The following is a 27,754-nucleotide window of genomic DNA, read 5'->3' as shown; positions in this document are numbered from 1 at the left end:
TGAGGCTTTGCACCCTGATGATCCACCAGGACAAACTCAGCAGTGTGTGAGGAAGAGGAGGAGGAAGAGCCAGCAGCAGCTGACAGATGGAGAGAATAGACAGACTGTTCCCTGTTTGTGAAGGACTGCTAGGAAAGTTTAACATAACTAATTGTCTGTCCTGAATCAGTCTTATTAGGTAATGTTCAAATAATGTTATCATCCCAGTGTTTTCAGTGTGGGAGAAAGTACTCAGGGCCTTCAAGTTACACACTATGAAAGGCAGCAACAAGTTTAATATTCAGAAACCTAAAGTATGTATCAGCAGCAGAATGGAGCTAAAAATAAATGTTTGTTTCAGTTCTATGAAGCTTTGAGTATTTTGGATTAGTAGCACTGCTGTGTTTGTTGCATCATATTGCTGTAATTGTTTGTATGCTTTATATATTCTGAGCTAAGTTGATCTATAGTGTTACATCATATTCTATAAGGATGTCATGTGTTTGTATACTTTCTGCCCAGTTTGACCCATTTAGCAGAAGTCAGCCTGTTTAAGGCTCTGATATCTATTCTGTGTGACTTAAAGCAGTTATGACATGGTCTGATTTTCTCACCCAATAAAGGAATATTTAATATATCAGTCTACTCTTTGTTTATTAGAAACAGTTTTCACAGCTCGTACATTTTCTTTTTACACATATATGTAAGCATTGAGCCAAATTTAGTAATGCCAACATACTGAAAGAACAATATTTGTCTCTTATATATAATACATCTACATATACACTGTCAAAGATATTTGTCTTTGAGTGAAGATTTAAGGTGATAGGACTTATAAATAACTGCAACTTGAATCTTTACTGAAGCTCAGTATTTGACACAGAGTTCACTCACATGAATTTCACTCACATGTGCTGTACCAGTGTACCTGCACATGTGATGTGACAATAGAAGTGATTTGATTTGAGAGTTCAAACTCACTGCTGTAATAACTTATAATGATTAATATAATAACTATAATATTGGCCATATCATATTTACACTGACTTTAGTCTCATGAACAACATTGGCTAATTGTTGTTTACTAGCTAATCTTAAATGACTGTTCAGTACAGATATGAAGGCCAACAATCATGTTTTACAGTCCTGTGGTCTCAGCCTCAGATACTTATTAAATCACACAAAGCTGGTGTAGAAACAAACACACGAACAAAATATGTTCTCCTTCATTTCTGTCAAACAAAGCTGTATGAAACGTTTCCAGCGGTTGGTGTTATGGTTGCTAGGCAACCTGGGAAGCGCGACGGAGGCTAGACCGTCCCTTTTCACGAGCCTCGCACTTCCGGCCTTAGCGGTCTTTGAGTACGCGGCCCTTGAAGACCGTTGAGGCTGCATACTTTAAGGCTGCAGACCCTGAATTGGGATACAGCCTTAATCCCTCACCTCTAAACAGCTATCTTCTAGGAGACACACTGCTGGCTAACGATGTCATGTGATCAAACAGCGTAATTTAATTGGCTGAGAGCCGCTCGACTCGATCTAGTGCTGATTGCTCTGGCTTGGGTCATTTAAGTTCATCACTTTTGCAGTTGAATTTTTGCAGGTGAATTTTTGCAGGTGAATTTTTGCAGGTGAATTTTTTTCAGGTGAATATTTGATGGTGAATTTTTTGCAGGTGAATTTTTGCAGGTGAATTTTTGCAGGTGAATTTTTGCAGGTGAATATTTTTGCAGGGAAATTTGGAGGATAAAAATTCAGTGTTATAAATTCAATGTCTAAAAATAGTTGGATTCTGATGATACTATATTTCTTCCATACTTAAAGAGCTTTCAGAGCTCCCCCTAGAGGAGCAGAGAGGAGCTGCATGCGAAACACTCTGCTTTCAGCTAGCTAACTCCACCCGCCTGCTGCTCCGCAGCCATAAAACAAGCACCTCTCTCACACACCATTTACGACACACTGGTCTTTCATTTCACTTCCTCTTCAGCCTGTTTGCTGAAGTCGACTTCCTCCTGCCTGCACTCGTCTGTCAGCACGCAAACGTGCAGCACTTTCTTCTGTGTTAGCGACACTCGGCAGGCCCGCTCGGGCCTTTGTAACCCCTCACTCACCTGCAGGAGCCACACTGGCAGCTTTGATCTTTACAGGAGAAAAAAAATCCAAAAGACATGAAGCAGAGCCAGAAAACACAGCTACCCATCACTGAGTGAACATCGGGAGGATAAGCAAGCTTCTCTGGCCTCAGATCAGCAGTTTGGACCCGATGGCAGCTCAGCAGGGAGCCGAAGAGCTGACTGAGGCGGACACGATGACTCCAGGTTCTGTCGTCTTTCACCTTCTTAACCTTCCTCTTCTTCTTTCTTCTGTCTGAACTCAGACATGAAACTTTTAGGTCCAGGCTCACTCACATTTCAGACCTCCACCCGAGTAAACACTGATGCTGAGCTTTAATCTGTCAGATATTTATGTGTTTGCAGCCAGTGATTCACGTCAGAAACAGTGAAAAGAGGAGCTGGTAGGGAGGTGGGTTTCAAAGAGGCTGGCAGCTGCTAAAGCAGCATGCAGAGTCAAAGAGGCCACGCCTCTAATAATGCAGCCTTTCCACAGGTGTGCCGGTCCAGCAGTGGGCGCTGACTCCCTGTGTTTGCTGTTTCAGAGGACTCGCCTGGCTGTTCTAGTTTAACCACGAAGGAGCTGCAGCAGAACTGGAGGGCGGTGAAGCAGCGAGAGCGACCCGTCCGGCTGCTCTTTGAGATCCCCTCCACCCGCATCGTCGAGCACGTGCTACACAAATACGTGGTGAGACACCGAAACACACCCACCAGCCAAATCCCAACCTGACTCCAAACACTCTGCTCAGCAGCTTTTATACTCTTGGATCCCTGTGATGTCATAGAGGTGAAATACCTTCTGTTTTTGAGGGACAGCTAATCAGAAGAGCTTGTTTCAGACAGAGGATGAGGGGCAGAGTGGCTAACCTGTAAATGTTCACAGCTAACTTTCAGTGAAGGTGAGCCCGCAGGAAGTGAAAGTTTAACCTGAGGAGGAGGGGCTTATTTTCCGAAGGTGTGGCTGTTGGAGCAGGAAGCAGTAAAGGTGAACTCCGTTCATAAGAGGCACTGGCTGAGCAGTGAAATCTTTATGAAGACAAATTTGAGATAATAAGTAACCCAAAGACCAGCTTTAACATAACTGCCTGCACTCACCTGTCCACCTGCTGTGCAGTCCCAACAGTTTCCCTGCCTGCCACAATCAGGTGTGTTCATTTTAAACCTCAAACAGGTAAAACTCAGTCGGGAAGCTGTTCATTGATGAGAGCAGGTACCCGACGCCGTGCGGTCACAGAGGGTAACGTGCACCATAATGAAGGAAATATTCAAACTTGCACATCACCAACTTCCTGCTTGTCTATGGTGGCCCAGAGGACCAAAACAAAGCATCATCATCAGGATGAAGCACATAGTTAGGGCTGGATCAGGTGACCCTGAATCCTCCCTTAGCTGCAATAGGTGTAGGCTGCTGGGGGATTCCCATGATGCACTGGGTGTTTCTTGTTCACTCACTATGTGTTAATAGACCTCTCTGCATTGAATCATATCTGTTATTAACCTCTGTCTCTCTTCCACAGCATGTCTTTATCCTGTCTTCCTTCTCACTCCCCAACCAGTGGCAGCAGATGGCCCCGCCCCTCCCTGAGCCTGGTTCTGCCGGAGGTTTCTTCCTGTTAAAAGGGAGTTTTTCCTTCCCACTGTCGCCAAAGTGCTTGCTCATAGGGGATCATATGATTGTTGGGGGTTTCTCTGTTTTCTTTACATGATTGTAGAGTTTTTATGTTACGGTATAAAGTACCTTGAGGTGACCGGTCTCGTGATTTGGTGTTGTATGAATGAACGTAATCGTCAGCATAACATAGAGAAAAGACTCCTGCGGTGGGTTCACCTGTGAGAGCGAACAGGAAGTCCAGCCTCTCCCTCTGACTAGCTGTTTGAGCTACAGCAGAGTTAACTTTAAACTTTAAAGGTCAAAGGTCACAGTTCTTTCTGTTTGTTTGCAGCTCTACCAGGTGGTGGTGATGCGTTCCGGCAGCTTCGATTCCCGCCGTGTTTCGGTGGAGCGTCGCTACAGCGACTTCTCCCGCTTCCACCACAAACTCCTGGAGGAGTTTGACGAGGAGCTGGAGGAGGTGCAGCTGCCCCGCAAGCTGCTCTCGGGGAACTTCTCCCCCGAGAGCATCGGGGAGCGGCGCCTGGCACTGCAGGACTACCTGGCGAAGCTGTACGCCACGCGCTGCGTCAGACACTCCCCTTGCTTCTCGGCTTTCTTCACGGAGCAGGAGCAGCGGCGGGCGCATGGCCTGCTCCGGGCGGGGCAGTTCCAGCCAGCCGCGGAGCTGCTGCAGACCGTGCTGGACATCCAGGAGAAGCTGCTGCCATGGCAGAAGCCCACCCTCCTCGTACCCGCCCTCGCCGCCCTCACTGTCTGTTACCGGGACCTGGACGAACCAGAGCAGGCGTTCTCCGCCGCTCAGAGAGCGATGCCTCCGGTGAGGCGCTATGGACTGACACGCTACAGAGCGCCGCTGCTGGAACTGCTGGTGGACCTAGGGTACCAGTTGGGCCGGCCGGTGGCTCAGCTGCAGGATGAGCTGACCGCTCTGAGAGACGCCGAGCGGGGGGAGGCGTCCTCCCACTCCCTGAAGGAGGTAGTGATCCAGGAGTTCCTCTGAGGGTGGAGCAGCCAGCCCTCTGTCCACACCTGGATTAGCACCCCTGCACAGCCCCTGCCAGCTGTTGGGGGGTAACAGTTCACAGTGGGTCACAGTACCCAGAGTACTGCAGTACTGTCCTGCAATAAAGTATTTAAAAGTAATTTTGGTCCTGGGTCTGATTCATGATGTTTGATGATTAGCAAATAACGGCTGACTCTACCATGGAAATCTGACCACGCAGTACTGAAGCCAGGTCACTGGTCATCCTGTGTTAGCTCTGGGTGGGGGTCAGCACCTGCTGCTCCAGGATCAGATCTCAGATCTGCTTTCAGTTGCTGATCTTTGGAACAAGCTGCTGCTGACCTGAGATCAGTTACGACTGTGTGTACATTCAAAAACAGAACAAAGACCTTTTTGTTCACACAGGTGTTTTGTGTTTTATTATATTTGGTTGTTTTCGCTCAGTTCAGTTGGAACCATCTGTGTACTGCAGACGATACAACAGGTTAAATAAGCAGATTCAAGCTCGCTGTATCTCACATGTTAATGAGCCAAAGTGCAAACTGTTTAGGTCTCACTACTGTCACTTAGCTTGCTTATGCTGCCTCTTTAGCTAACATCATCAGAGATTATGAGCTAATTTGAGATTTGGATTATCTGTTTATCATCCATAAGAGACCCGTCTTACTGTAAACATCATTTTTGCACACATGCATATTTAAATGAGTATGTAAACAGATCCTGGGGCGGTAGCTTTTATTGATGTGTTTGTGAACACAGAGCAAAAACCAACAGGTGAGTGGGGGTGTGGCCAAAGTCAGCACTGTAATTATAATGCTAGGTTAGCTCCTGTTTGAGTACATTTGTTAATGACAACAGGGAACTGCCCATGTTCTCTTGTTCTCTCCGGCTTCCTCCCAAACACATGAATAATAATACATTTGATTTAAAGTCACCTCACTCAGAAACACGAATATAACATCGGTAAGGACAGAGGAGTCATGTGACAGGTGGAAGGAAGTGTGCTATGAGAGGCTGGAAAGTGGAGAGTGATGTACGGAGGACCTGAGAGGGCGAAGATGTGTTCAGAGAAGAACAGCAGAGACTTAAATGTGGAGAAGGTGGAGAAGCTTGAACTTGAACAATGTTTAACCGCAGCTGGTGGAGTTGGTGGAGCATGGGTGTGACAGACTGACGGAGGAGTTCTGGTGTTGACGGGAGCAGCAGAGCTGAGGATGAAGGTGCTGCTTGAACCTGACAGGAGACCCAGAAACATTTATGCTCTCAAAAACATGCTGTGGAATAAAACTCATGATATAGAAAGTAATTAACTGAGTGTAGTGTTTGGTTTTCTCCTTTCATTTCTTACCTTCTTATCTTTATCTTTTACTTTAAAAATGATTGAAGTTGTTTAAAAGAGGACAAACACCAATATGATCCCTAAGTTGTTATGGTTTACATTCCCAGTGCTTTTACCTTGTAACGGTTTTAAAAGGTGTAAGTGGTAATTGGACCTGTTACATTCAAGTATATTTACAGAAAACCACACAGACAAAAATAAACTTTTTCTGTTCGAGGTGAACATCACGTGTCTTTGTTCTACAATCATTAGATTTCATTTCCAAGATGTAATTCCAAATAACTCCAACTTTATACAGACGGATGATGTGCACATGTCATTAATGACATTAGTTGGATTGACACAAATAAAATTCCTCACAGATCATACCTGATTCCAAGTTACAGTATCCTATGAGATATAGCAGAACTTGATGTAAATATGTAAAAATTGTGTATGTTTCTGTTCTGTGTCTTGTGTAATGTTTGTATGTATATGTGTCTTTCTTGCTGCTGTTACACCCAAATTTCCCCTTGTGGGACAATTAAAGGATTATTCTATTCTATTCTATTCTTATTTTAACTCAATCATGTGATTTGGTAACAGTCAGTGATGTCAGAGTGATGTCAGCAGAGGACTGGAGAAGTGTGATTTGTTTACTGGTAAGTTGCCTTTCCTTCTATCTAAATATCTAATTCTTCTGTTTTTTCATCCCGTTTCATAAAACAGCCCATAGATCAGAAATCTTAATCATTCAAAGATAGTGACGGCTTTTTTTCTTCGTGTCTTTGGAAATCAGCGTTTGCAACAAGCAGAAGAAGAAGAGCCGACCCTGTCAGCTGCGTTTAAGTGCATATTCTCTTCTCAGATTTTGGTTTTAACTCATGCTGTAGATCCTACACATAGTTTGTGCTCCATGCAGTGGAAATGCAGATGTGAGGTGTTGCTCACAGTGAAGCACCCTTTGGTCCGCTCCAGAGCCAACAAGCTGAACATCCTATAGAAGAACCAAGAGCAGTTTCTCTTCTTGATGCACTGATATTTCACACATGATAATAAACCCAGTGATGTTCACATTTCATTGGAATAACTTCCAGGTGTGGACATTTGTTCCTGTGGATCATCCTCGGTGCTGTTTCTGCAGTCACTGCACTCTGCATGATCATTTTGCTCCTGCTTCATTACAACAACTACTTTTAATGAATTCATCCACAAACCTTTGAGCAGTGTTCAGTAAACTTGTTGTTGTTCAGTGTCAAACACGTAGTTTCCATCCTTACACTGGGGTGATGGACGATGGTAGCTGTGCAAATCTTCTTAATTAAGTTAGTTGTTTTAGTTACACATAAAACTCCTAACGGGTATTCCTCCTTTCTAAGGTCCAGGTCCTTTAAAAGACAACAGAATTCAGTTCTCTGATTGGCTGAACGATAGTTGTGAATATAACAGCAAACTCTGGGGGAGTGGCAGTGGGAACTTGAGGGAGGAGTCACTGTTGTTAGCTTTAAGCAGAAGATGGAGAAAAGGGATTTATTTAAGGTTGGTCCAATCAGAATTCATCAATCACTAATGCTTTCATTGTTTTCATCCCAGTCCCTTCATCTTTTAATAAAGAGTACAACTCACTAATGATTCCTAGATAGTAATAATGATGTCCTTGTCATGTCCTTGGCATGCAGCTTTGGACATGGGCCACTCTATTTGCTTCCAACATCTGAACTACATTTAACCTGTCTGTTACTTTTTTAATGTAATCTTTTTCAACAGAGCACCACGTGCCCTCAAACAAGCGGCATCTTCACAAGAACAAGACAATGGAGAAAGAGTTGGAGACTCCAGGACCCACAGTCAGGGTCAGTTATGGATCTGACATGCTGACTTCTCTTAGCTGCCTTGTTCTAACATGTGAGAGTTTGTTCACCTTGGAGACCTGCTGCAGACATGGGTACAATCTTACACCTTCTCTCCCGGATTTTCGAGGGCCAGCGAGAGCTCACCGGATGCCGCCGGAGCTGCATGCTGTTTTATTTATTAAGTAAAGGTACCGTGTTGTCTTGTTTTTGTTGTGTTGTGTTGTGTTGTGTTGTGTCAGATAGTCATCCTCACTTAGTAAAAATGGCACGCACCTTTAGGAGCATGCTCTGTGGAAGAAACTGAGGACCTGAGTAACTTCTAACCTGCAGTGTGGTGATGGACCTGCTGCATCAGGTGAGGCACCAGTGCGTCCAATGACCCCTGCCACCTGCAAGAGGTTCTGGGGACGGGGCAGGAACATGGCTGAAACTCACACAGCTCTTTGTGCTTGGTCAAGTTGGTGTGAGGCAAGGTGACGTTGCAGCCTGATGCAGCGTCCATGCAGGGGAAGAGGACAGAGTCGGCCACCTTCTCCATGGCCAGGTTCCTGTTGGAACCCAGGGGACCTCAGCTTGTTGGGCACAAAATGAGCCTAGGATGGCAGTTAGTGCACACCTGGGGAAGAAGAAATGTATATTCATGACAAGAGTTTATTAAAATGTTAATCTTCACAGTTATGCTTCTGCATACACGCATGGATGTGCGGATCAAAAAGACAAAAACGACATTTTACAGGAGACAACAACCAGTTCCGGTTAAGTTACAGGCTGAACTGTACACACCAGGTGTCCAGACTGGCACTGGAGGACTGGGGGAAGGGCATAGTCCAACTTGATATGGCTCGCTATGTCACTGTTGGGATCTGTGGTACCTGAAAGTAAAGTAGAGCAACAATGGTGATCAATATGGAGGTTTACTGAGTCGGTGACTTGTTAGCTTAGCTAGTGTGTGAGCACGCTAACATTTCCCCCCACTCACACCAGTTAGTAAACGTTAACAACATCGTATAGAAACAGAATTCAAGAGTAAGTACTGGAGAAATACAAAGAGGGCATGGCATTTTTATAAAGAGACCAAAAAAAGACAGCCAAATAAATTCTGTCTGACGGTACCATGGGAGGAAGCAATTGAGGAGGCATTTGAGTTTAAGAAGCTGCGCTATGCCAACTTGGCAGCTGAGGCAGAGGACAGAGGAAGATCAAGGTGCGCCCAGTAGAAGTGGGGTGCAGGAGCTTTGTTGCCAGTACAACAGCAAAACTGCTCAGAGAGATTGGGATCAGAGGACAGGCACAAAGGCAGGCTATAAGAGAACTAGCTAACACTGCTGAGAGGACCAGTCACTGGCTATGGTTAAAAAGGGCTGACATCACCTGGGCAGCTAAGGCAGTCAGCTAACTGTGATACACATGCCAAGGATTGATCGACCCGTGGTGGGCGTGCCTCAACAGGGGCGTCAAAGGGTAAAACATAACATTACAAGTTTTGCTGGTTGACTGATGCAGCTGTCTCAGGGCCTCCTGGGGTCTGTGCAGTTAACCTCATGGTAGTGAAACTAAAAGGAGGAATGAAAGAATAGGAAAGAAAAATGTTCCCCTCTTCTCCCCTCTGCTCTTCTTCCCTTTTCTGGGAGGCATTGGGGAGGTAGAGCGTACACCCGATCCGGCAGGGAGGTGTGGGAAGCCAGATCGGACGCCCCCCTTCCGGCTCTGCTCTCTGCTCTCTCCTATCTTGTCTGACTTACTTGTCTTACTCCTATCTATCACCTTTTCTGTCCCTTTGAAGAAGTGAGGCTCCATAAATGTTAAAGAGGTAAGTATTTCTCAGTTGCAGTGAATGGATAGAATAAACTGTAGAAAACTAAACAGAAGAAAGAAGAAGAGAAATAACAATTTAACATAAACCAGTGACACACTCCGAGGCTGATCAACCCTGGCAGGGCCTCCTTGGATCAGGGTGTCTAGTGATAATGGCCGAAACACCCGATGAATCCAAGCTCCACTACTGACGATGTTCCCAAATTTTAATATTATAATTTAGATCAGATCCCTAATCCCTAAACCTAACCAAGGAAAAATGTCAGATTAGCCTGGGTAAAAGACCGAAAGTTGAGGCACACAACGATGTGCGCTGCTGGTAAAGTTTCTGGGCTGCTTTTCCTCATAACAGCAATCCCTCAAGATTTTCTCCATTTAAAGCAATGCATTATCAGGGACTGTAAAATCTAGTTCTTTTACTGAAAAAAAAATTGTCAATGTGAACCAATTATGAGGTTGTCACTTTTTTCATCATTTAGCAAAGAAAAAACGATCTATGACTGCATTGGGGATATTTGTTAAAGCCACTTCTTTATAGTAATTAGAGGAAGAAGGGGGAGGCAGAAGATAGAGTTATCTGTATAAATATGAAGTAGGTAAATATTTATACAGGGTAAATATGAAGGGCGGTGGTTAGAGGTAGAGTTGCTTCACCGCAAGGGCATTAGGACTGAATCATGGGGCCTTCCTGTGTGGGAGTTTGCATGTTCTGCATGCATGTTAGGTTGAGGTGATACTTAATTGGGCATAGATGTGGATCTTAGTGTAAATGAGTGTAAAATGTTGAGCTAACAGCAGAATGAATGTCAAACTGCTTGAAACACTCAGTTTCAGGTAGTTTTCTTTGTTTTGCTCTCGGCTCTGTATGATGTCTTCACAGGAGGACAGACTTCGTTTGGCACACCCCTGCAGCCCCTCAGCATCCCCACCCATGTCCTGCTTACATTTTCTGTGGAAAAAGTTCAGAATGAACTGATAAGAAATTGATGTTGCATGTGTATTGATAAGTGACGCAGTGAAAGTGCATACAAGTTCTCTTAAACCAAGAAGCTTTAAGAAATTCAGTGTCACATCACTGAACATCACGAATTTCATCTCAACAGCCCACCAGCTGCTGCAGTCATGAATCTGGTGGCTAGCAAATAGTTTTACATTGGATTAATGTCAACATGTGATTATTAAATTATGGTGTATGGTCAAAGCTCAGCTGCAGCACAAATAGCATTGTCTGAGTATTCATAACCATAACTACAGGGTTGTGCATGACATACTGAAGAACAAGAAGTGAGACGATGAAGGACAGAGTGTGACTCCGGTGTCACGGTCGCCGTGTCTCTCTGGCTGGCTCACACTGGCTACAGGTTTTGTTTATGTCTCACTCTCTCTCCTACCTGCCTGGGCGGAGCTCGCTATGGGCTCACTTGGCCAACTCACCTGTGATGATTGCCACCACCTGCTGCTGATCTGGATTTCTCTGTGGTTATTTGACTCTGTGGCACGAAGCAGTGATATTTGTGTATTGTATGTAGGTTGGCAAGGTCTATCATCTTGGTTGTGGGCAACTGCAACTGACAAATAAAGGCCATCTCATCATCATCAGTTTGCTGCTGGAAAGTTGAATTTCCTGTGTTCGTGCTCTCAGCTTCCTCTAAAGAAATCTCCCTCGGTGGTTCACTTAGTGACATAACCTTCACTCTCTGTATATGGATTTCCCCCGGACCTGGTTATGGACCCTCCCTGTGATTCCTGTGTGTGGCAGGGTGAGTGGAGTTCTGGACGAGTGTGGCTGAAGAGGAGTATGTGTGGATTCCCTTCTCTCATCTCCCTGCAACTCCGCCCGACTCACTGCATATATATTTATGTCACTGTGGTTTCACCCTGCTGCAAATAAACTTTCAACTCTTTGTTTGCAAGAACTCTGTGCGTGAGTGCATCCGTTAGCCATGACACATGGAAACAGTGGCACAGACAGGATGATGCATCTGAATGACCTCGCTGAGGATAGAAAAGCCACACGTGCATATAGTTCATGGCAGTTTCAGGTCACCTCCCGCAGCTTGCTTCAGTTCTCGTCTGGATTGCTCAGCCTTAAACACTTGCTTAGTTGACAACAAGTTGCTGGATGTTCTAGTTTTTGTTCTGTTGCCTGGCCACAATGTGTCCCTGCTGCAACACACCTGAATACAATTTGGAGGTCATTAGCAAGACTTGACTGTATGCTGAGGAGGCAACCCCTAACCCTGCTCAAGTAAATGTAAGTAAATGTAAAACACTTGCTTCTAAATGTACTTTTATTGCACCATGTTCATTCAGTCATGAGCTGCTGTAACATGAATCACCTCCTCAGCATGCAGTCACGTTCTACAGAGCCTTCCTAATAACCTGCTAATTGTATTGAGGTGTGTTGCAGCAGGGACACATGGAAAAGTTTAAGGACAGCGGCCCTCGAGGGCTGGAGTTTGACACCTGTGTTTCAGGTAATGGTCCTTCTTCAAACTCAACTTTTTTTTGTCATCAAATATCAAAATATCCTCATGTGTAATGATGACAGAACAGTTGGTGGGTCTACATCTGTGCAATTAAATTCTACATCATAAACTCCAACAATCAAATGACCCCCTATGAGCAAGCCCTAGGCGACAGTGGGAAGGAAAAACTCCCTTTAAACAGGAAAACACTTACAGCAGAACCAGGCTCAGGGAGGGGCGGGGCCATCTGTCATGACTGGTTGGGGGGTGATGGGGCAAAATGAGAGCACAAGTTGGCAAAATGTTGCTCACATTGGCTAACATGAACAACAGTTTTCTGGATGAAAAGCAGTCCATCATTACTATTCTTTAATACACACTAACAGCTGCTGGGTTAAAAATAACCCAGTGCTGGGTCAAATATATATCAAGTTATTGGTTTGATTTGATATACTGGGTTAGGATAACTATCCAAAAACTGGGTTAAATTGACCAATGTTTAAAGTTGAGGTTACCAAAAATTGGGTACAAAGCTCATAACCCATCATAAGGGTTACATTACAGTCATATTTGGGTTAAAAAGATTTGTAATTACAAATAAAAAAAAAATTGAAGCAAAATCTGTACAAAATATACAAAAATGATTTAAGTTCTGTAAATAAAAGTCATGGTACAGAGTCAAACTTTATTTGAATGGTTGGACAAACGATGTACAGCATCAACAGAATGTATAAAGTCCTGTAAATAAAAATCATTGGTAACACCCCAACTGTATTTGAATTATTCTCTCATATGTACAACGTAACAATTTATGTGTAACTGCATTAAGAAATTGTCTGAACTGAGGGAATATCAACAGTGGGGAAAAAACAAAACAGGATAATTAATCGGTAAGACTTATCATTGAAGTCCAGGATTAACCTGAGTGCACAGGGACTGTTAACTAGGCCTGTTATTTGGCTGAGAAGGAAGTCTCGCTGCTCAATCTGCTGGACCAGGACCAACCACATGAATGAGGTGCCACAAGTGAAACCCTTGGTTTGCGTTTCCAGCCGAGCATCACATGGCGTGGTAGCCAGAAGTTGTTCAGGGATGCTCATTTCTACTGTCCACCGCATCATGTTTCACTTGGGTGTGCAGGGCTGATAGCTGACAGCTGCCATGTCACTAAAATGTATGCTGAAAGATGCAAGAACAACAGGACTGTGTAAACCACTTTAACACAGATATGACAAGTAATATTCTAGCACTCCAACAATGCGCTTCTAAAAGCATACCTGCCTGTTAACAATAATCATGGTCCAGGGGTACCTTCTCCAGGGCAGACACCTCAGCAGATAGCTGGTCCCACCAGAGAGCCCCACTGACTGCCTCCAAACCAGTCCCCCCATCATCTTTCACATCATCCTCGGGCTCATCCTCCGGGGCCACAACGTCACCAGCACCGAGGCAGATGTTGTGCAGAACAGCACATGCTGTTATGACCCGAAACAGATGTTTTGTAAATAACATGTTTATACATGAACATACACTGTAGTTCCCTTTATATCATTATGATTATTCAAAAAACAATGGCTATGTATTCTACTGACTTATATGAGGTACAAAGGTGTGGTGCACCTCCAGCGCTTGGAGGAAGGTGGCCCAGAACCTCGTCTTCATCATTCCAAAAGCACACTCTATTATAGAGCGTGCTTTTGGAATGATGAGGGTTGAAGCGCTGGGCTCCCACACCATGGACTGGCCTCTTGTAGGGAGTGATGAGGGGGAGTAGATGGTAGAGACATGGGTACCCGCCATCTGCAAGGATGAAATGCCCTGGAGGAGGGTAAAGGGCCTGTCGGTACAGTGGGCTGTTGCGTAGCATCCTGGAGTCATGAACTGACCCCGGCCAGCCCACAATGTATCGATGAAGCAGCCCAGATGGTCGCAAACAGCCTGCAGGATTATGGAGGGGAACAATTTCCTGTTCCTGTAGCAGAGACCGTCAGGGCCGCTGGGAGGCTTGATGCGGACATGGCAGCAATCAGTTGCACCAGCAGCTTTTAAAAAGGCTCTGTGTCCTGCCAGCTCTGCAAACCCATGAGACAATGTCTAGATCTTCAGGGGTCCGAGGGAGGTGGATGACCTGATGGCAAATGGCCACCACCTCCTCTGTGACCCTGTGGACGATGCGGTGAACAGTGGAACGAGGTATTGCAAACACCCTGGAGACGACTCTGTAGGATGCTCCACTTGCCAGCCAGAACAGAAACACAAGGACCTCAATTGTGGCACCCCAACCATGTCTCCGATCCTGGTTAAGTAGATTCAGCAGCACTTTCAGAGACTCCCTGCTCAGCTGAAAATCAGGCCTCATCATTTAAAAACCTGTCCAGGACTGGGAGGAGGAGTAACTGCAAGTTACTCCTGCAGGACAGCGGTCTGGTCTGGTGAAGGAAAATAACAGAAATTGTTTTATTGTTGACATTATTATGGATGCTGCTGTTGTTGTTTACAAAAATGAGTTTACGTGTTGTAGAAATGTTTAGCTTATTTTAGAGTTTAGACATGTAGGAATGTTTAGTTTGCTTTAGAGTTTGGAAATGTGTTAAGATAGAATGTAGAATTATGGTAGAGACACTGACACTGCCCTGGATATAAACAAAGGCTTGATTGTGTCATGAGCTTAGAAGTAGATTTGTAACTTGATAACTGTGGTCTGGAGGGGAGATGGTATTTATGGCCCCTAGGAAGAGACACACACCCACAGTGTTTTAACTGATATACTCCCACACCTATATGCACACTCACTCACGTGCACTCACACATACACGCGGGTACGCGCACACACGGGCACTCACGTGCTCGTGCATACACACAGAGACAGTTTCCAGCACACTGTGGGGGATTTATGATGGGGTCGCCTCTATAAAGCTGCCTGGAACTAACAAAGGGGTGAAGATTGTTTCAGAGGGACACCGGCCTCGTCTTCCCTTCTAGAAGTGCATGCTTAAATGAAGATGAATAAAGATGAATAAAGATTTTGTAAAAATAACTACTGAGTTCCGGTGCCATTTCTGGAACCCTCGACGAATAAAAGAACCGGGGTAAAACTGATTTCGTAACAGTGTCAAAACATTGTTTTGATTATTGTGCTCGAGGGAAATGTACTCAAATGTACTGGTTCACTGTAAAGGATGTTGGAGCAAATACTCCTATATGAAAATCATGTCTACAGTGGTAAATATCTGAGTTTTAAGCTAGTAAACTGTTTTCAAATACACACATATTATTATTATTATTATCATCAACGGAGAAAAAAAATGAATACATGTATTTTTCAATGTACCTGAACGTTGTTATGTCTTAGTCACAGGAAAATCACTCGTCTGTGACGACTGATTTTGTTGTCGCTCTTCAAGTAGAAGAAAGACGAGAGTAGCGGGTATGTTTTCCGCATTTCCATTTCACTGATCGGGAGAAGTGGTACGGGCGTGTACAGCTGGTGACTAGAAGGCTAGAGCATCCCAGTTCACAAGCCTCGCGCTCCAGCCTTTTCGGTCTTTGGAGGACGCGGCCCACGAGACCGAAGGCCGGGTCCTCCAAGGATGCAGCCTCTGAATTGGGATACAGCCCATGTTTATCCCAACCTGAAGGAGAGGGATGAGGCATAAAGCCGGCTGTTAGAGGATTTAAAGGTAGAGCTGTGCAGACCTCACTGCAAAACTTCAACAGATTCTTGTTTGATACAAACCGTCACTGCTGAATATGACACACAGCAAACACTTTGAGCATGATATCAGAAATGAATGTTGACTTACAGGCTGGATATCAGTAAAGGCCTTCTCAACTTCCAGGTTGCTGAAAACCTTTCTTCCTACTTTGTAAGGTGCAGCAGGGAGGAGTGCTGGCAGCAGCTGTAGGGCTACGTCACCTTCCTGTCTGTAAGCTGAGGTTAAAATGTTACAGTAAGTAAAAAAGGTCAATGCAGAAAAACAAATAGAAACATTTCTTCTGAAATACCTTTTGGGAGCAAACCAGTGTTTTGGAGAAGATCACCACTCCTTTCCTTCTTGGCCATGCGCATGATCTTTGTCAAGAACAACGGGATCCCAGAAGAGTCACACAGAAATCCTGTGAAATCCTGTGAAATCCTGTGACATCTGACAAAAGACAAAAATACTGATTGAATTTTAAAGCTCAGGAACCAATCAAATTCAGCCTTTCTCGTGTGACACTAACATCTGTTCTGGGTGGTGTGATGTTATTTTGATGATTAGATTGGTATTGTTGCAGCTAACTTCTGTTGGTTTGCAAGGAAATGTTTTGTTAGTGTCAGTTTTACCCATGTTCTAATGTGAAGAGTCCTGGTTTGTATTCAGTGTAAGCAGTTTTTATGTTTCCCTTCTGTTTTTTTTTTCTTTTTTGTAAGCTTTATCCACAATCGCTCAATAAAAATATTTTGAGTAAAAAGATTTGTATTGTAATTGTACACTGTACATTTACACATTGTATTACTTCTGAGTGTTGAACAGGTCCTTAGTCCATGAGATGTGACCTCAGCATGCCCGGGGTGAAAATTTGCTGAAGTGGGACCGTCCCGTTTGACCGGGTCCACGTTGCTCTGTGGATGGCAGTTTGCAGCATGTGTCGGGAAACCTGAGCCAGATGTTGTTCTGTTCTGGTTCTGTGGGAAGCAGAAGTAAATAAATTCAAACCAAAGATAGAAGGTCAAGCACTCAAATGATAAAAGCTTAGATCGCTGCAAAAAGGAAGGGGCTTCAGAAGCAAGTCTATCTTCTAGTACCAGACAAAATGAGGCAGTGTTTTTGGCGTTCCTGTGCTGCTGAGTTCTTCTTCCTGCCAGAACGAAGCCTTCACCTGACACTGCGTACACGTTCCTCCAGAAATCCTGCTGCTGGCCTGAGTTTTCTGCCAGGGCTGAACCACACATCCTGAAAAAAAGAGAAACAAATATGATTTAAAAAATGTTTGCAGTTGTCAAGTCGTCTTTAAACCTGGAGCCATGAGCTCCAACAGCACGCTCGACATGAAGCAGACCGGTGTTTGTTAGGAGATCCAAGCCATGGTCCACAATCATGTTTTACACACTTTAATCTGTCATGAAGTTGCACAAACATTTTGGACAACTTCTCAGTAAATTTGCAGCAGTTGTCATTATTTATGTGTCTACCTAAAAGATGTGCTACACACTGTATGTTTTTAATAATCAATGCTCTTCAGTACACTGACTGAGAAACTGAGCAGTATTCAGGATTTTTAATTGCTGTTGTGTGGATCCATTGAAGAGTGGATACTTACATATCCTGTGTCCTGTGGCAGTTTGGCACGCCGTCCCTGTGCTCCGTGTTCCCTCTGTTCAGTGTCATGGCCGTGCCCCTGTGCCTGTCGTGTGTTTCCTGTTTTATTTTGATAGTCCCTGTCCTGGGTGCAGTGTGTGTGGGTATGCGTCCCCTCGTCTCGTTAGGTCTGATGTGTCCCTGGTGTGTTACCACCTGTCCCCATCCTCTCGTTGTCCTGTCCGTGTTTCTCTCTGTGCTTAGTAACACTCTGGTTCTCTGTCGTGTTTGTGTTTTCTACTTTGAACTGGAGTTTCTAGTTTAGTTTTCTTGTATTTTATATTCAAACGTTCTGCAGCAGTAAAGCTGCTGCTTGTCGTTAATCCTCCTGTCTCCGAGTCCCGCGTTTGGGTCCTACATCCTGCCTGCCACACAGCACTTCAGGAAACGAATTGTTTTAATATGCTCAAAAGTTAAAGCAAAGATAACATTTCTCATTTTTAATTGTCATTCAAATGAATGTACATGGATAAAAAAAGCCTGATGGCACAGCTGAACTTACAAATGTTGCTCCTTTGTCTGAAGAAACTCCGGTTTGCAGTTCAGTAGGTGGTGTAAAATCAGCACATCAGCTTTTTTACAGCTCAAATCCTTTAAAATACAAATAATCACTTTATCCCCTGAGCAATAAAAAAAGACTAAATACAAAGTCTTTCAAAGGCTGCTGTTTGTGACATTGGACTGTACCGTCACTGTGCTGTTAACAGTTCAGCACAGGTTCCCATCTTCAGAGTGATAATAGTGTCATTCCCGGCCTGTAGTTTGTACCTTTGTACTTAATCCAGGATGGCAGAAACACTTGTGTGAAAACAGAACTTCCCTCAAATCCACTTGTGACTTTTTCAAAATCATGTGCGAAATGAGCAGTCTGGTGCTTCCTGGCCCAACGTCAAGGTCAGAAAAAAGAGTGTAGCACATCATTATTTGGTGTCTGTAGGCCTGGGATTTACAAATATTCCAAAAGCTGCAATTCACACGACTTACTCGTTAGAAAAATCCAAGTTTGCCTCAAAGCGCACAGACCAGAAATGAACTATGGGCCCAATTTTCCGATGGCTCCAGGATAATGTAGCATGAAATGGTGTTTGGGTTTCAAGTGTCTGTTTTCCAAGAGGGCAGCAGAAGTTACAACAAATACAAATACAACACAAATTTTCTTTATTCCACTTTGAAAGGAAGTTCCCAGGGCCAGATTCAGATAAAGAAGGATTATTTTGAGCTGTAAATCATGCAAAGCTGCTCTAACAATAGGTCACTTTCAACCAATCTCCATACTCCATACGTCACACCTCGAGAAGGAGGCGGGTCCAACAAAATGTGACCACATAAAATGATTAATGTCTCCAAACAGCAACACACACACAGACACACACTGACATCAGAGGTTTGCGGAGTTATGAAAAGTAATTGACTGTTGTTGCTCTGTGGTGATGCGTGCTCAGTCATCCAGGTAATCTATGGCGTTATTTTTGTGCCACTATTCTGAGCGCACGTAAAAAAATTTTGAGCGCACGTAAAAAAAAATTGCAGGTGCAAGTGTTGCATTTTGAGGAGAAATGTATTTTGAGATAAGAAAAGCTAAATTTGAGTGAACAAAATTCATTGCTGCGTGCAAAAAATGTATTTCAGTGTTTGCTATTATCCATACACACACACACAATAGCAGTCCCGCTCGCTCAGTTTTTGCATTTGCGCTTGCTCACAATGTGTTGCTTGTGCTCTCAACATTTCTGCCTGTGCGCTTTCAACTCTTTCTGTACACCGTTATAATTGTGCCACAAAACCAGCCAATCACAGACTTGGATGGAAAACATTCTGATTGGCTGTTTTGGTCTCTAATCAGCTCACTGGCTGCTGTAGCTAAACCCAGGCAAATATCCCAGAATGCATTTCATCCAAAACTCAAACGCAGTGGCAGAGGAACGCGCAGTGGCGGAGTTTGAAATATTACTCTTTTTGGGTCACAAAATAAACTTTTAAGATATTTGATGAATGGCGCTGTGTATACTTCAAATATCTGCTCGATTTATGAAGCCATCACATATTTGCAAAAGTGCTCCAACGTTTTCGGAGATGCCTGTTACCCACCAGCTGACCGGGTAGTCAAGGCGCGGCTCCCAGCACATCGTTTTCAACCCCCCCCCCCCCCCACTACTCAGGTTAAACATAATATATAAGTCACTTAGATCAGCGGTCCCCAACCTTTTTTGCGCCACGGAACGGTGCAAAAAATCACAGCATCTGGGCCCAATCCTCCGAACTGCAAGACAGCTTTTTCCCGCAAGCCTCACACTACCAGCTCCCCCCAGCCTAAGAAAATTTCTCTAGATCCGCCCCTGGGCTGCACATCAGAGCTCGATTAGCAGGGCTGGAGAAGCAGCTCAGCGCTCGGTTCTTTCTGCCTCTGTTCAGCGTGGCGTTAGCTCGGTGTGCAGCACCGAGGGTCCTCCAGTTCGGTTAGCCGCATTCTCTTGGGTTGAAGATGGCGAGTGAGTCGGTGAAGCTGTCCAAAAACCTGCTGCGGATGAAGGTAAGTGAAGCTGCGCGTGCTAACGGACACGCGAGAGCAGCTAGCAGCCGATAGCTAGCAGAACGTTAGCTTTGTAATGCGCCGGCGCATAACTCCACTCAGCAATCCTGATAATTTAAGGTTTTCTGCTTCACAGGAAGTTTTAAATCGTAAATAGAAGTTGAAATTGATTACCGGATGTCGGGTGTGACCCAGAGAGTAAATCGGCGTGCAGCAGAGTTAATAACAGGCTGTAAATGTAATTTATTAATAAATAATGTGTGCCAGTCTGAGACTCTAAAGATAAACTCTGACTTTAAAATGATCTCTCACGTGATGCGAATCTGAACCCGTGTGGATGCTCAAGTATTTGTGTTACGTCACGAATAATGGGAACGACGGCTGAAATTCATGCTTTAAAAACTGTATCAGAGTCTGATATGACGTCCAGGGGGAGGTAATAACCTGCAGGGTGCTGGTTTGTTTCCTGGAGAGGCTGAACCAGCGTGGAAAAGATGTTTCTGCGGCCTGATGCTTTGACCAATCAGAATAAAGCCCTCTCTGCTGATTTTCACCTTTACTTTAAAAATCTGTTCTGCAGATGTGGAAGATTTCACACTGAGGGAAACAACTGTGGTTCTCTGCAGATCTCAGCCAATCACAACTGAGTGCAGTAAAATCATCATTCATGAGAGCAGGTGTGGTTAAAACCTCACAGAAACGTCAGCTGAAGGTGACGTGTGTGTGTGTGTGTGTGTGTGTGTGTGTGTGTGTCCACAGTTCATGCAGAGACGTCTGGACGCAGAGACGAAGAAGCAGCTGGAGGAGGACGAGCGGAGGATCATCAGTGATGAGCACTGGTACCTGGACCTGCCTGAGCTCAAGGCTAAAGAGTATGTATGAGCGCCATTCAGGCTCCGCCCACTTTAATTCAAGCAAAATGCATAACAGCCTCACCGCACCGTCGTTAAAGGACTTTTTTCATGCAGCTGCTTAATGTGCAGTTTTCTGAATGGAGTCTGGTTTGAAGTCTGAACTAGAAATGGACCGATCCGATATTACGTATCGGTATCGGTCCGATACTGACCTAAATTACTGGATCGGATATCGGAGAGAAATAAAAAATGTAATCCGATCCATTAAATATCAAAAAAACACCTCACAAAACTTGCGACACGGCGTAACTCGGCTCATAACCGTAGCACGTCGGAGCAGTGTGCTCACGTGATAGAGCGGCTGTGTGTATTTGTAGCCTCGCTACCAAACCAGCATTTCATCTCCGAGGAAGTTATCCCAGAGAGAAGTAAAGCAAGTGTGTAAGTTCATCTCTGAATGTTTGTAAAGCGTTCCCATGTTAAGCTTAACAACCGATATATGGAGCGACTGCCTCTCTCTCTCCCTCTCCTGCTGGTACTTCAATCGTGAAACTGATCAATCAGAATCAGAATACTTTATTGATCCCTGGGGGAAATTATTTTTTGTTACAGTGCTCCATTATAAACCAACATTAACAAAACAGACAACACGCTAACTAAGAATAGTACAATATACATATATATATATATATATATGTGTATGTATATCTCTACATAAGTCACACATTAATAAATAGCTGGAAAGAAACATGTAGTTGTAGCAGTAACCAGTGTGTTAAGTGGATGCGTTGTACAGGGAGATGGCCACAGGCAGGAATGATTTCCTGTGTCGTTCAGTGGTGCTTTTCGGTATGATGATCAGCTGATCGGCTTTTCTGTCGCGAGTCCATCTCTCTTCTTTGTTTTTGGCCCACTTTGCACCAGAAAGAGGAAACCAGCGGCTGAACAACAGCAGCACGTTTAAGCTTGATAAGCTGTTGTTAGAATGTATTTAATATTACTTTCACACCAGGATCCTTTTCACGTAGCTGACGGCTGGTAACTGTGCAGGGGCGGATCTAGCAAAGTGTAGCCAGGGGGCCGATAGGGCATGAACAGGGAAAAGGGGCACAGAGACATACTTTTCTTTCTTATTCTCATTTAAAATGTCTAGCTTTTAATAAATAATTATCTGAATCTTACACCCAAAGTTTTAATCTGATGTAACATGTATAGAAGTCCATTACTGTATATAGTAACTGTTAAGTCTAATATACCCTAGTAAGCTATAGTACTTTTTCCTTTGGGAAGGTACCATCTGTGAATTCTGCAATTCTGTTGAAGAAAGATGTTGAATCTATTTAATTATTCTTGAAAAATAATTTATTTCTGTGCATTTTTTTTCACCCTGCATCAAATTAAAGTTGATTACGTTGATTAAGCATCATGAGGTGGAGGGTGGGGGGTGGTTCCCTATTTCTTTTTTTGCTGGGAGTTTGCAACCCTATTAGTTAGGTTGTTTAATATTTCTGCTAAGTACTCTTTAAAATACCAGAATAGGGAGGATGGAGCAGGTTTAAGCTTATTAGACTGATCAGTGTTGCTGAACTATCAAATATTTTGGGTGCAGTGTATTTTTTTACATACAGGTATAACAGAATAGCTTTAGTGTTGTTGTTTATTTAAACTTGAGTATGAACTTATACAAAATGCAGCAAGATATTAAAAAAAACAGTTTTATTGATTAAAAAACACACTATATCGGATTCATATCGGTATCGGCAGATATCCAAATTTATGATATCGGTATCGGACATAAAAAAGTGGTATCGTGCCATCTCTAGTCTGAACACACAGTGAAGTGTGTTTTAAGTCTTTAGGGGTCAGAGGTCATGTGATCATGGAGGCGGATGATGTTATTCTGGAGGTGTTCCTAATACTGTGGTGTCCCTGCCCCTGCAGGAACCTGATCATCGAGGAGAGGAGTTTCGTTCCCTGTGAGGATCTGAAGTATGGCCGACTCTCCTTCAGAGGCTTCAATCCTGAAGTCGAGGTGTGTCTCATTTCATGCCCACTTCCTGTTTTTATTTTGACCCCTGACCTTGCAGTGTGTCAGATTACCTGACTGCTGTGTTTGGGAGGACACAGAGCTGAGAAACATCAGTTTGTTCTTTGTGTTTTTAACAATAATCAGCCTCGATTTAAACCAGCTGTGTCAAACCAGCAGGGACTGTCTGACTGAAGCTTTCCATGGAAACTGTTTTAGTCATGTTTAAATTTTGAGCAATGCTGTACGATCTCAGCTGTACACCTGCAGCAGAAGCAGCCCAGTACGACCCTGCCTCTGTCACCTGGAGGCTTCAGATGTGTCCTACCCCCTGATAGGGATGGGTATTGTTAAGGTTTTATCCGATACTGGTGCCAAACTGGTACTTTTGAAACGGCGTCGGTGCTTAAACTCTGCTCGAACCGGTGCTTAAAGAATGGAGAACAAACTTTGTCCAAAAACCTCTTATGTTTTTATTTTTAGCAGTTTCTTTTTTTCTTACGTGCATTAATGTAATAATGTGGTTAGCCTACTCAACGTAAATTACACACGAACAACATGAAGCTGGTCACTCAGAGAAGAACGGCTGCTGCTGCCATCATCATCCGTCATCATTTCTGCTACACTGGCAGGGCTAGGGGCCAGGACTCTCCTCTTCGGGTTCTTGGGGGATGTTGCTAACTCCGGGTCCGATAACAGGCACCACACCCGCTCAGTGTGAGGTCTCGCAGCAAGCTATCAAATACGGTGCATTTCTCAGCTTTTAAAAAAACGCTATGCGTCGCCAGGTGTTTCATCAGATTCGAGGTGTTACCTCCTTTGCACAGTATCACAGTATCAGCTTAAAGCACTTGTTGCAGGCTGCTGAGTTTGCATCTTTTGCTGAGAAGTACAGCCAGACTTTTGACCACTTTGCCTTGGGCATTTTTAATCTGTAGCTCTGCTCTAAAAGAACGTACGTACCTGGCCCCGCCTACTATCTATTGTCATGCACTTTGGCTAGAATCCAAAGTGTATGACATCTCAAGAAAAAGAAAAGCACCGAAATGTGCGCTGCTTTTCAGTCTGGTTACTACAGTTTATGTCAGAACCGGTGCCATTATGGCACCGGATACCGGTACCCATCCCTACCCCCCGACTCCTCACCCTGGGTCCTCTGTCTTACCCCCTGACTCCTGATCCCAGAACGACGAGTCTCTCTGAGTGTTTGCTCTGAGCGTTTAAACTAGAACCGTCCTGTGTTCCTGCAGAAGCTGATGGCTCTGATGAACCCTAGAGAGGAAGAGGAGGAGGAAGAGGAGGACCTGAGCCAGATGCAGACAGACATCACAGATGAAGAAATGGCTCTGAGGTACGAACTGTTTCCCTCTGATGCTGAAGCGCTGCGTGTTTTCGCTGTAGTTCATTACACACACACACACACACACACACACACACACACAGTGCATGAGGCGAGGCTCTCATCTGTTGTTTTTCTCGGCAGGTACGAGAGTTTAGTTGGAAGCATGAAGAAGAAGTTTGCGACAAAGCGAGAGCGAGCGGCGCAGGAGGCAGATGAGAACCAGAAGGAGGTGAAGAGAGCGTTCGTGAAGCCTCAGGACTGAAGACGCTCGCGCTCCAGCTGTTTTTAGACGTGAGGCTGCCGTGGAGCAGCGGCTGTCTGGATGTTATACATCCTGCTTTTATGAGACAAGGAGGACATGAGCAGCCTCAGAGCTCCTGAGAGCTGCGTGTTTGTTACCTGTTTGTTTTTTAATTCTGTGTCTGACTCACCTGAGGTGTGTTTAAAGCCACGCCTCCTCCACTTGTTTGCTCGTCATGAGGAGGTGAAGGTTGGTTCAGACCTCTGAAGATGTAAAACACGGACTGTAAATAAAAGATGGAGGCTCGCGGAGGTCAGCATGTGTTTATTTCAGAGTGTCTCGTCTAAGCTCGAGTGTTGAAGTCCCGTCGGCTGACAGTCAGTGTGTTTAAAAAGGGGTCGAACACGGTGGCGGTCAATGAACGGGAGGAACCAGCCCGTCTGTCCGGGGGCGTACAGCGGGCTGGGCAGGGTCGCCAGCAGAGCGTGACATACGGCGTTCGCCACGGGAGACGAATCCTCGGCTGACTGCCGTGACATGCGGGCCAGACCACCGCGTAGACGTCCCCCTAATCTGCCTGAGCCGTGGAGGTGGCGGCAAGAAGCTCGTCTCTGCAGCGAGTGGCAACCTCGTTGCCAAAGGTGACCAAGAGGAAACCAGGAAGACATGACGGTTTAGAAACGTAAAGTGTTAACAAATAAAAACATGAATATATGAAAAAAATTATAAAACTTCAAACAGAAAATGACTGAAAATAATTTTACAGTAGAGTCACACATGAAGTTTCAAAATAGAACAACTCCAAAAGGTAAAATTTTACTTTTAACTTTCAGTAAAACTTCAGAATAAATTCAACCCTGATCAAAAAACTCAGGATACTGTGTAATTCAGATATTTCCACTTAAACGAACATCTTTAATAAGAATACGAGCCTGTTTGGAATCTGATGGCAGCAACACGACAGCACCATGTTCCCACTGTGCAGCGTCCTGTCCTCTTAACTAGTCTGTTGCGGGGTGGGAACTCGAGGGCCGGTGTCCTGCAGGTCTTAGACGTGTCCTTGATCCAGCACAGCTGATTTAAATGGTTAAACGACCTCCTCAGCATGTGTTGAAGTCATCATGTGAACCAGGCTCAGGGAGGGGCGGCCATCGCAGCAGATGGCCCCGCCCCTCCCTGAGCCTGGTTCTGGTCACCCTTCATTGCTTCCACACCTGCAGTTCTCCTGACGTCCACTAGAGTCATCCCATGTTAAAATAAACATGTTCACCGGCTGATGCAGAAACTGAACACCTGTACGGAGACACGATGTGTCATAACTCACCTGTTTGAACTGGGTTCAGGTGCCTTTTTCACCAGAAAAGGTTTAAAACTGTCGTTTGGCTGCGAGTCGCCATGCTCCGTCCCATTAGAGTTTAAATTTGCTTTGATGTGAGATTTACCTGAAATCCATGACCTACCTGACCTTCACAGGTACTGCTGACCTCTGATTGGATAAGATCAGAGCAGGTGTGTAAAATCAGCACCGTGAGCATTGGAGGTGTGTGTTACCTGTTGCTCACCCGACACCAGCACGGCCCTGTTGTGCAGCGCCAACAGCATTTCCCTCGTCCCAAACATCAGTGTGAGGCTTCAGCTCAGCAACGCCCCCACCCCCCTCCACAAATCTGACACACTGAACTGCAGCGAGGCCCCCACGCTCAGGACGACGGCCACGGTGAGGCAGGAAACATGTCAGTCCAACATAATCACACCTGATCAGTAATCAATAATCACCTGACTGCTGAAGCAGACTTCTCCTTTAAACAAGCTCACTGATTGGACAGAAGCATTTCCTGTGACCTCACAAAGAAACCAAACAGCGTTGGTGACAAACAGGCTTTTATTTTGAAAGTCACAGTTGGCTGGGCATGGTCACCTACACAAACATGTTCACGTTTTAAGGACTCGTCTACACGTGAAGACTCTTAGCACACATATCACAGACAGGAAGTGCTCACAGCGCACGACAAGACAAACATCATTCAGCCAATCAGGGTGGAGGATGAGGTCTGTTAACGCGGGCTCGACGTTCAGGCGAAATTCTTCTTCAGGAAGTTGATGAGCCCATTGGTGGACGAGTCGTGGGAGGTCACCTCTAAGTCGTCCTTCAGCTCCGGCTCGATCTTCTTGGCGAGCTGCTTCCCGAGCTCCACCCTGTGGTGGAAAGAGAGGCGGGTCAGCAACGCACAGGTCAGCAACGCTGGTTGGTCAACAACAATTATTTTGTAAGGGAAACGTACGGAAGACCGCTTCCAGTGAGGCAAGTTTGACTGAAAACATAATAATAAAAAGGCACCTTTAAAGACCCTGAAGGTCATTTGACATAAGCACAACAAAATAAAAACATGTAAAACTACACTCAGACGGAGTCACGATGAAGGGTAAGCAGTTCTGAATACATGTTTTAAGACGTAATATAAAATAAATACAGTGAAAATTCATTGTTTTCAATAAAATACAAAAAACCCAACAACTTTAATTTATTTAAAGGGAAAGTATGGAGGTCTATTAGTGGCAGCAAAGTGACTGTTCAAGATCTTTAAAAAAAATAAATAAAGATGTTTAATTGTAAAATAAAGCCCAAACATGGAAGCTTAAGCTACCTTAAACCCAAGTTTAGCCCCGCCCAGGTGTGACTCACCCCCACTGGTCGTAGCTGTTGATGTCCCACATGATGCCCTGGACAAAGATCTTGTGCTCGTACATGGCTGAAAGAAAAACAGCTGTGTCAGACTCCTCCTCATTATTGGTGCAACTGAAGTTTACAGTAACCGGAGACCACCTGCAGTGACTCCGCCCACAGCAGCATGTTTGATTTAAAAGCCAGTACTCACCGACCAGAGCTCCCAGTATGAACGGGGTGAGCTTCTTGAAAACAATCGAGTTGCTCGGCTTGTTCCCCAGAAACACCTGCAGAGAAAAACGTCATTTCAACGCTGGAACGTTGACACGTTGTACAGTCACCTGACTGTTTCTACTCTGATGGTCACACACAGGTGTGTCCAGGTGTGCGCTCTTACCTTGTGCGGCAGCAGCTTCTCCAAAGCGTCTCCCGACATGCCGGCGGCCTCCAGCTCTTTCCGGGCCTCGTCTGGAGTCTTTCCCTTCATCAGCGCTTCGGTCTGAGCCAGGAAGTTTGCCACCAGGATCTGCATAAAGCACACAACACCTGTGAGGCGTTACATCATCCAGGTGTGCTCTTGGTTCTTCCAGCT

General features: G+C 44.7%; 3 protein-coding genes and 1 long non-coding RNA gene across 4 annotated transcripts in view; 2 read left to right on the top strand and 2 right to left on the bottom strand.

The window, feature by feature from the left end:
* Nucleotides 1-1,793: 1,793 nt before the first annotated feature.
* On the top strand, nt 1,794-4,848 carry snx20 (sorting nexin 20). The gene is made up of 3 exons (XM_031728465.2): nt 1,794-2,297; nt 2,636-2,778; nt 4,034-4,848. Exons 1-3 carry the CDS (start codon nt 2,243-2,245, stop codon nt 4,703-4,705), a joined length of 870 nt encoding a protein of 289 aa, XP_031584325.1. The 5' UTR covers nt 1,794-2,242; the 3' UTR covers nt 4,706-4,848.
* A 9,137-nt stretch (nt 4,849-13,985) lies between these two features.
* LOC120441272 lies at nt 13,986-17,728 on the bottom strand. The gene is made up of 7 exons (XR_005613949.1): nt 17,467-17,728; nt 16,952-17,099; nt 16,663-16,831; nt 16,168-16,307; nt 15,966-16,093; nt 15,494-15,794; nt 13,986-14,591 (listed from the first exon to the last, which is right to left on the bottom strand). It is a non-coding gene; the product is annotated as an uncharacterized LOC120441272 (long non-coding RNA).
* Nucleotides 17,729-19,852: 2,124 nt separating this feature from the next.
* Nucleotides 19,853-24,808, top strand: mphosph6 (M-phase phosphoprotein 6). Its single transcript, XM_031728446.2, has 5 exons — nt 19,853-20,034; nt 20,794-20,906; nt 22,830-22,920; nt 24,165-24,265; nt 24,398-24,808. The coding sequence occupies exons 1-5, from the start codon at nt 19,987-19,989 to the stop codon at nt 24,516-24,518; spliced, it is 474 nt and encodes a 157-aa protein (XP_031584306.1). The 5' UTR covers nt 19,853-19,986; the 3' UTR covers nt 24,519-24,808.
* Nucleotides 24,809-26,361: 1,553 nt separating this feature from the next.
* The window catches only part of gpia (glucose-6-phosphate isomerase a), an 8,219-nt gene continuing 6,826 nt past the window's right edge, over nt 26,362-27,754 (bottom strand). The window contains exons 15-18 of the mRNA XM_031728464.2: nt 27,560-27,688; nt 27,374-27,449; nt 27,181-27,247; nt 26,362-26,693 (exon numbers count right to left, since the gene is read on the bottom strand). Of these exons, the coding sequence (XP_031584324.1) occupies nt 26,570-26,693; nt 27,181-27,247; nt 27,374-27,449; nt 27,560-27,688 (396 nt within the window). The 3' untranslated portion in view covers nt 26,362-26,569. The remainder of the gene's footprint in view (nt 26,694-27,180; nt 27,248-27,373; nt 27,450-27,559; nt 27,689-27,754) is intronic.

Source organism: Oreochromis aureus, linkage group 7, assembly GCF_013358895.1.
Source record: "Oreochromis aureus strain Israel breed Guangdong linkage group 7, ZZ_aureus, whole genome shotgun sequence".
Taxonomy (NCBI): domain Eukaryota; kingdom Metazoa; phylum Chordata; class Actinopteri; order Cichliformes; family Cichlidae; genus Oreochromis; species Oreochromis aureus.
This window is presented reverse-complemented; position numbering and strand designations above follow the sequence as displayed.